Source organism: Pseudopodoces humilis, chromosome 3, assembly GCF_049639895.1.
Source record: "Pseudopodoces humilis isolate 2021_Gansu_Grassland_sample_001 chromosome 3, ASM4963989v1, whole genome shotgun sequence".
Lineage (NCBI taxonomy): Eukaryota > Metazoa > Chordata > Aves > Passeriformes > Paridae > Pseudopodoces > Pseudopodoces humilis.
Window position 1 is genome coordinate 8,623,543 of NC_142202.1, and position 8,838 is coordinate 8,632,380.

The 8,838-nt window shown below is 52.9% G+C and overlaps 1 protein-coding gene across 5 annotated transcripts in view; it reads right to left on the reverse strand.

Annotated features, from left to right (window-relative positions):
• MEIS1 (Meis homeobox 1) overlaps positions 1-2,400 on the reverse strand; it is a 107,994-nt gene extending 105,594 nt beyond the window's left edge. For 2 of the 5 annotated variants that reach the window (XM_088052922.1, XM_088052924.1), the window contains exon 1: positions 1,243-1,500. In XM_088052922.1, coding sequence (XP_087909048.1) covers positions 1,243-1,257 — 15 coding nt within the window. In that variant the 5' untranslated portion in view covers positions 1,258-1,500. Of the gene's footprint in view, positions 1-1,242; positions 1,501-1,525 lie in introns of those variants that run through there. The other 3 variants (XM_088052923.1, XM_014254704.2, XM_005525413.3) reach the window with 3 other exon arrangements.
• Positions 2,401-8,838: the final 6,438 nt, after the last annotated feature.

Consider the following 8,838-nt stretch of genomic DNA (forward strand, 5'->3'; position numbering starts at 1 on the left):
CCCCTCCCCCGAGCGCGCCCGGGCTCCGCGGCGCCGGCCCTGGGGAGGGAAAGCCGGGCCGGGAGCGGAGGGGCTGGGCTGCTCCGGCCCGAAGCCCTCCGAGTCTGGGGCGGAGGAGAAATAACAACAACAATAACAATAATAACATTAATAATAACAATAATATAAAATAAATAAATGTGGGAAAAAAAAAACCCCAAAAAACCCACCCCAATCCCCAAAGTTCCCAGCCACCCCCCCCTCTCCCCCACCCCGTGAATGGAAGCGGTTCCCGGAGTCCAAATTTCCCTCCGCTAAACTTTTTCCCCGCTGATAAGAAGTCAGGTACCTCACCCAGCGAGGATGCAAAAAACTTCAGCAGCGGTAAACAAAACAAAACCAAAAACGAGAAGGAGCGATTTGCGGATTTCCAGCAATTCCACACGAACACAACTTTTAAAGCCGAAAAGCTGGAAACGTTCGCCCGGGCTCTCGGGATTTTGGGAATGCCTTTTTTTTTTTTTTTTTTTTTTTTTAAAGGGTTTTCTTTGTTAAAGATTAAGGACCGAAAGCTACCGCGGTTCCCAGGCAGCGGGGGAAACGGCCACTTTTCATCTATTAAAAGCGAAGGTGTGAATAAACACTTTTAAAGATCCCTGACACTTGCTTGGACCGAAAGAGTAAAAGGCAAGTTGTCAGCAGAGGAACTTTGTTTCCCAACCAGCTCTCGGACGGCGGCAGGCAAATTAGGCAAGAAAACGTCCTTCCAGGGCTTTTCTCCTTCCCCAAATCCCTGTTCACCCGACTAGAGCTGATTTAATTTTTTTCTCAAAACTTCAATTTAGGAGGTAGTTAGGGAAAAAAAAAATCGCACCCAAAACAGAAACAACAATACACATGGCAGTGAATGCTGCTAACCTCCAATTCAAATTAAAGTCACTTTTTTTTCTAAAAGTGTGGGGGGTTTCCTGCATTGCACCTTTTGGGACAGAATATATATTTAAAAAAAAAAAAAAAAAAAAGAAAGAAAAAAAAAAGAGGGGTGACAGAAAAAAGGAGGTAAAAGAAGAAAAAAAAGTTGTGCTTACTCCCAGCCAGAACTTATCTTCTGAAAGTGAAGCGGTATATCATCACTAACACAGCAAAATGCTCAGAGACATGCACACATTCAAATATTTCAAGCACTGGTGATTTTAAAAAAGACATTGGTAGGACTAGAGCTACAAAACCAACAAATACAGAGGCTCGGACATATTCACTTACATGCCTGCATGTCATTAATGCATAGAAAGCTCGCCTCTTCCCTGAGAGCTCCGGGATGGGGAGTAAAAGAATCAAGAAAATAGCAATATACACAGGTTTTAAGCCTACAAGTACAACTGATAAATCCTCCCGCTGCAGGACACCGCTTTGTGCCCCTAGTCCAAAAAGGAGGGAAAAAAAAAAAAAAAGAAAAAAAAAAAGAAACTTTTTTCGCAGCGTCTCTGTCAGCCACGTTTCAATATTATTTCACATTTGAAATCCATTTTTTTTTAATCATACGTACCCTTTGCGCCATCGGCCTGCTTGCTCCCTTCCTACTTCAACTTCTAATATATCCTCTTTAAGGCCAGTGTGAAAAGAAAGAAACACGAAGTTCCCCCCCCCTCACCCCCAAAAAAAGGCAAAAATCCCTTAGCGTCTCCAGCAATGGAAGCAATCGAGTAAAATCTTCGGCTTGCTGGATCTCAGCGAAGCGATACGGTAACTCAGCATTAAAAATGGAGAAAAAAAAATTAGAAGAAAAAAAAAATCAACTCTCCCTCCTTCCTTCCTTCTTTTTTCTTTCTTTCTTCCCTCTCTCCCTGTCTCTCTCTCTTACTCTCCCCCTCTCGTTTCCAAGACAGCAGCGGGGCGAAAGCAAATATCCTTTCCCCAAATCAGTTTTTTTTCCTCTCTCTCTTTTTTTTTTTTTTTTTTTTTTAAAGTGCCCCTCAAACCCAACTACCAAGTCTCATGGCTTTTTGCCACTCCGGCTGTCAATCACAGGCGAGGTTGTCAAGGTGGTGAATGACTGATGATGATCCGCTGCGTGTGCTCCCACCGCGCAGGACACCGCGAATGTTAATTTTCGAGTGCGCTCACCCAAAAAAAAAAAAAAAAAGAAAAAAAAAAAAAAAGAAAAAAAAAGAAAAAAATTAAAAATTTAGAAAAAAAGAAAAAAAATATTTCAAATCGAGGGAGGAGGAGAAGGAGGGGGAAAAAATTAAAAATTAAAAAGGCTCGCTAACGCGCCGGCTCTCCTTTTATTATGGTTATTATGATGATGATGATGATGATGGGGGGCTTTTTTTTTTCGCTCCTCCTCGGATCGCTCCTAATTCCTCGCCGGCGCCGGCTCGCTCTGCCCCTGCGCGGCCGCCGGGCGAGGCTGGCGGAGGCGGGCCGGGCGCGGGTGCCGTGCGGGGCGGGCGCGGGAGGAAGGGCAGCGGGGCGGGATGGCGGGGGGGGGAGGCGGGGGGAGGCGCTGCCGCCGCCGCCGCCGCGGTCCGAGCGCTGCCGTCCGTCCGTCCGCCGCCGCCGCCGCCGCCCCCGCTCCGCCCGAGCGCAGCGCAGCGCCGGGCTGGAGCAGACTGCGGGAACCCGGAAGTAGTGGTGGCCATAACAGGTCGCGTCTTACACAATGCGCTGGGCGGCAGCAACTCCGCCACCGGCGCAGGGGGGCGCGCCGCCCGCCCCGCGCCCGCGCCGCGCCCCGGCTTGGACACACCGCCCCCTCCCGGCCCTGCCCTCCGCGGGCCCCCCCCGCCCGCCCGCGGACGGCGCGCCCCGCCCCCCCCCGGGCGGCCCGGGGGCGCTCCCGTCGCCTTTGTCTGGCGGCGGCGCCGCCCCGCGCAGCGCCCGCGCAGCGCCCCGGGGTCGCGCCGCCGCCCGCCCCTCGCTCCGCTGCCCGCCCCGCCGGGCGCCCCCCCCCTCCCCGGCGGCTCCCCCCGCGGCCGCCGGCCGAGTGAGCTCACCCGGCCCCCGGCCGCCGCCGCCGCGCCGCCGCCGACCAATCAGCGCCGCGCCGCCCCGCGCCGCGCCCCCATTGGTCCGGGCGGGAAGCGGGGCTCGGACCGGCGCGCGGGGGGGGCGCCCCCCTCCCCATCCCCGTTCCCGTCCATCCCCGTCCCCATCCCTATTCCCATCCCCATCCCCTCCGCCGAGCTCCGCGGGCGCGCTGTCCTGCGCGGGGCGATCTCCCCCGCCGGTGCCTCCATCCGCCGAGCCGGGGGTCCGCTCCCTTGCGTTCAAAAGCACAGCCATCCCTCCCCGCAGCCCCGCCGGTCCCCGCCGGCCTGGGAGCGGAGAACTCGCCGTGCCCCTTCCTCCCCTACCTGCGGGCCGGGCTGCGACGAGCCCCGAACGGGCGCTTGCGGGGACAGCTGCCCCGACACTATCGCATCTTCCGCCCGGGCAGCGGGCCGGGAGAAGGAGAGCCCCCGGTACAGCGGTCCCGACTGAGCTGCTGGGGGAAACGGGGGAGTGACGGGGGGGTTCCTCTGGTAAATCCCCCTGGGGCACAGGAGACGCTGCTCCGCTGCTGTCGGGCCCCCGGGGGCGGCGGGCAGCGGCTCGGCCCCCGCCGCCACGTCTCAAACTTCGGGGAAACCCGTTCCGATTCCCCCCCTCCCGCCCCCTTTCCGCTAGGACCGGCTTTTTATCCCGGCGAGAGAAACCCAGACCTCTCAGGTAAGAGCCGATTTCATGCGCTGACCCGCACCCAGCCAGCCGAGCCACGCGCGGGGGGTTCATTTCTCCGGTGATTCCCCCGGGGAAAGGCGCTCGGTAGCGATTCCCCACCGCAGCGGTCCCTTGCAGGGGGTTGGTGTGACCCAGCTCCCAGGGACGCGTTTCCTCCTCTTCCCATCCTCTTTTCCTTTCCCCTTTCCCACCATGGAAAAAAAAAAAAAAAAAAGAAAAAAAAAGAAAAAAAACCCAAAAGACCCTTTTTCAGCGTCTCCACCAGGCCTTTATGAGCTTAATTCAGCGCAACTCAGCCCGAAACACTTTTACAATGTAATTACAGCCCTACAAATTGTTTGCCCAAACCTCATCCTGGATAAGGATTTTACAATTAGCAAACAGTTATTACTCTTAGGGCTCGCTGTGAGGAACTGCTCAGATCGCTTCTCCGCCCGTGAGAGGCCGGCCAGGAAAAAAAAAAAAAAAAAAAAGAAAACTACAAAAAAAAAAAAAAAAGGCTAATCCGGACAGCAATTAATCATCTATTAAACGGGAAAAAGTAAACGGCCAAATCCGCGCTATCCCGGTGAACTCCTGCCGCGGCGGATGCGCTGCGCTGCAGCGGGACCCGCGCAGCATCTCGCCCAGCTGCCTGTTTAGGAAAGCAGCTCTGTTTGGGTGTTTTTCTTGTTTTGGTGTTTGGTTTGTCGGTTTGTTTTTTGTTTTTTTTTTTCCTCCAAAAACTTGCTGGTTTGCGGGAATCCATTTAAGCTTGTCCATCGCCTGGTGGAAAGGGTGAGGGGCGGCGGGGGGGGGGGGGAATATGGATAGGGGAAAAACAATAAGGGAAAAGCGAGGGGGTCTGGTGGGTGCGGCGGCCTCGCTGCGGAGCGCGGAGCGCTGCGCTCCTCTACGCGCTGCTGCGCGGCTCCCCCGGACCGCGGCTGGGCCTTCGGAGAAGGGATCCACCGAGCTGAGGCAAAAAAAGGCGTCTGGGGAGCAAGGAAGCCTCCTCCACAAGGTGGAATCTGGGTCCATTTGCTTATCGGATAATAAATGAGGCTTTTAATCAGGCTGAATTTCCCAGCTTAAGGAAAGAATTAGTCATACCTAGGAACAATCAAATGGTTTCTAGCTGGCTTCCCTGCCGCCTTCCTAGCAGGGATTTGGGAGGGGGGGTGGCGGGGACGGGGGGAGAATTAGCATCCAGGCGTGCTCTTTCACCATTAATACTGAAATTTGAAAACTGAAATAGGAACAACCAGAAGAGCGAAACAAACAAGAAACCGCAGAAGAAAGCATTGGAAAGGCGGCCGGGAGATAATCCAGGAATGCTTCAGATAAGGAATGGGGGGGGGAACGATTCGTGCGGAGATACCCGAAAAGTCAGAGCTTGATGGAACGGCTGAAAGGGGGACGGGGGGTGGGTGGGGGGGGAAACCCGCACTTGTTTAGAGCCTATTAAAGGTCAGATCGGGGTGGGGGGTGGGGTGCGGGTGATGATAAAAGGACTTTAAGTGCGAGGGGTTTTAAGCGCGCAGATGAAGCGCAGCGCCAGGAGTTGGGGGGTTTGTTTACTGGCTCCCGATGCAGAAAACAAAAGAGCGACGGGTCCGTCCGGAGAGTCAGCCCGAGGTCAGCCGGGGCTGCCCCGGCCGGCACAGCTCGGGCCCTGGGTGCCGCGGCCGCCCGGAGCCCCGGGAGCCCGCGGGGGCCGGGGAACGGCAGCGGAGGCTGCCCGCTCCCCCCACGGCCGGCCCTGACGCTTGCAGAAGTTATGGAGGGGTTGGATTAATTGAATGGAGGGCTTCCTAAAATATTTCCCAATAAAATTTACGGTTGTCTTAAAAGTTTCTAAACAGCTCTATCAATTTTATTTTTTTTTCCCCCTCTTAAATAAAATTAAATGGGAAATGAGTTACTGGCCGGGATTTTCGGGATTTCAACGGTGACAGCAGTGCCGGCGGCGGGAGTGAAGGCACCCGCACACAAAAGGAGTCTTTCAGGGACAAAAGTTGAGACGGCTGCCAGGTTTTCCCCGCGGTGGCACCTCGGGGTAGCCCGGGCAAGGTAGCGCAGAGCCGACCTGAGCCTTGCCCTTCCTATTTCCCATTACAAATGGAAAATTTCACCCTGAAATCCGTAGACTAACCCCTGAGCCGGCAACACCATCGCCTTGGGGTTGTTGAGGGTCTTTTTCTTACACGATTTAGGTTCTACAAGTTCATTTGGGTTAATTTGGAAACGCTGCTCCGCGCCGGGGTTCGCGATGATCCCTGCCTATAGCCCGTCCGCCCCCCGGCACTTCTGTACTCCCTGCCTATGCCAAACCCTCTTTCTTTCCTGTCCATATTCCTATACTTCTCGTTGAATCAAATAATAATAAAAATAAAAGAATTTGCTGGATAAAACTGTGGCTGCTTAATTAAAAAAAAAAAAAAAAAAGAAGAAGAAAAAAAAAGAAAAGCCGCTGGGCTGCTCTGCATCCCAAGGATTGAGCTGTTGTGCCGTCTACTGGGAGACGGGAAAACTACAGCCAGAAACGCTTCCAAATTTTCTGCGAGAGGAAAGTCCAGTTTTCGGCAATTTGGAGGGGTCGGAGACGCCCAGTTGCTCAGCAGAAGAATAGCGACCCGAGACAGAAAAATCGTAGAGACACTTATTTTTTTTCCTTGGGCTACACCTGCTTAATTGTATGAAAACTCCACTTTTAAGTGTTTAGGATTTTATTGACTGCAGACCGTGGAGCAATGATATGGTAAAGATGGTTTTGAGTTTACCCGTGCGGGGCAGTTGGACATTAGCTAAATACGTAGGAAAGAGGAATTTTATTAAAAAAATAAACAAATAAATAAAAGGGGAAAGTATTCGCGAATGGTTTAAAAACTTCTTCCCCGCCACCAGGCTGCAACCTGTGGGCAGAGGGAGATCCCAATCCGGGCAGCTCCCACCCCGATGATGCTCCCGGAGGGCAGCGGAGGCAATCACTTTGATGCCAGTCCTTGGCGGAGCAGCAGGAGGGGAGTTTAAGCCGGCCCAGCGTTAGTCTCGGTTTAGAGGAAGCAATGACGTTGCTGGTTTAAGTTCCCGTACCTTTGCCCGTGCCCGAGCCGCCGATGCTCCCAGGCAGAAGCTGCCTAGCTGGGTAATTCCTTTTTCCCCTCTCCCTGCCCACTCGCTTCTCCGCTCCCGTGGCTCCTGGAATGCTCTTCTCAAAAATGCAAAGCTCAAGAAGAGATTAAAAAAAGAGGGGGGAAAAGTTTTTGGTTTTGTTTTAAAAATAACCCCAAATCTCAAACTTCTAACATAAACCCTTGAGTTTTACGAGGCGGGAGCAGCAGAAGGGCTGTGAAACGCAAAATCTTTGTCGTATTTACAGACAGTGTCAGCAGCCGACTGGACACGCAGATAAAAATCTACTGGTCTACGTGAACTCCAAGGAATGTTTCGAAGATCTCTAAGCGCCTGTTCTCAGTCCACACTTATGGCCGCACGTAGCCTAAAAAGACGGAGACACCCATGAAGCCGAACAATAGTGGGGATTTCTTTTAATAGGTTAAATGAAGGCATAATCAAACCCTCCTGCCACTTGTGGCACACCAGCTCCTACAGCTCTTTGCCTTCAGAGCCGCTTGCCAGAGTTCAACAGAGGGTGACATTAGCCTAAAATATTCGATACTTTTCTTTTATTCTGGAGACTTTTCCCACTTCTGCTGGGCTAAATTCAGCTCCCGGTTCATCTCTGCTGGTAAAATTGCTGCCTTTGAAGGAAACAGCAACCTGCCTGATCTTTTTGTTTTTATTTTATTTTATTTTTATCAAGGAGGTATTACGGATACTTTCCTCAGCGTACATAAAGCAGAAATTAAATGATTGAGTGTCTCTGGTGTAAGAAGTCAAAGGCCACTCTTCTAAAAAGTTGAACGAAGGATTTTACCCTTTCAAATGAGACTGAAAATACTTGCAACATTGTACAAGAAGCAAATTAGCGAGTAACAAAATAAAATCTCAATTTGAGGCGACATAGAATTGAATATTGGTGTCTAGCAGTACCTCGGCTGAACTAGAGCAAAGCGGAGTTCTGTCAGAGCTTTTCGATGTGATGTTTCCTTCCAAACTGATTTTCACTATTGCTCCATTCCTATTACTTAAGTCCATCTGCAGCTCGGCTAATGAGCCCATTTACAGCATTATTTCGGCGTGCCTCTGATGCCGATCGCAGAGGATGGGCATTCATCAGAGCGGGGATCTGGGGCTGGGATGGGAGGGAACCCGGGGCTCTCTGCAGGCTCGGAACTCCCGGAGGGGGCTTCCCGCAAACGACACCATCTAGGAAAAATCGGGTGCAAATCAATTACGCTTTATAAATTAGAAAAACAATGGAAAAGAAGAAGCAAAGCCCTGCGCCCGGGAGCGCGGTGCGGGACGGGGCTCGGGGCGTTCCCGGATCCCCGACACTGGCGCCGGGCACTGAGCTGTGCCTGGGCTGCGAGGGGCTGGGGAGGCAGGGCAGCGTGTCAGGGTCCCCGCAAACCCTGTCCCGAGAGCTCCCGGCTGCCCGCGACTCCCCCCAGGACAGCTCCGACCGCTGCTATCTGCATCAGGGGGTGTATTATCACAGGCTTTTGCATAATTGCATATTGACTTTACTAAATGGATCTGCGGAGCTATTTAAACATCCCTCTCTTCCACCCGCAAACAATTCTCTCGGCAAGAAAGAAAAAAAAAATAATGCGGGAGTGGGGGGAGCTGCGAAAGAGCTTCCAGTTGCTCTTGCTCCTTCATTTTGCAGCGTTTCTTTGGGCACAAGTGGCTCAGCTGTGAGCGCTTTGGACCCGACTCGGTGCACACGAGTGCGGGGAAGCAGAGAGGACCTGCAGCAGCGTGGGTGACAGCAGCATGGGTAGCTGTCATTCACTTTGGGGTCTGAGAGGTGGATATGCGTGTCTCTCTGAGCTCCCGCGGACAATTTTTGGCCAGCTGTGACGGCTGTGAGAAAAACCTCTATGGGTACGTGTGTGTGCATGCACAATGAAGGATTGCCCTAAGGACAAGTCGGGAAAAACCTTCCTTGTTGACTCTTTTTAAAACTTCCCTTAGAGCAGAGGAACTCAAACGTGGCACCCCCCTTTCCCTACACCTCCCCACTCACAG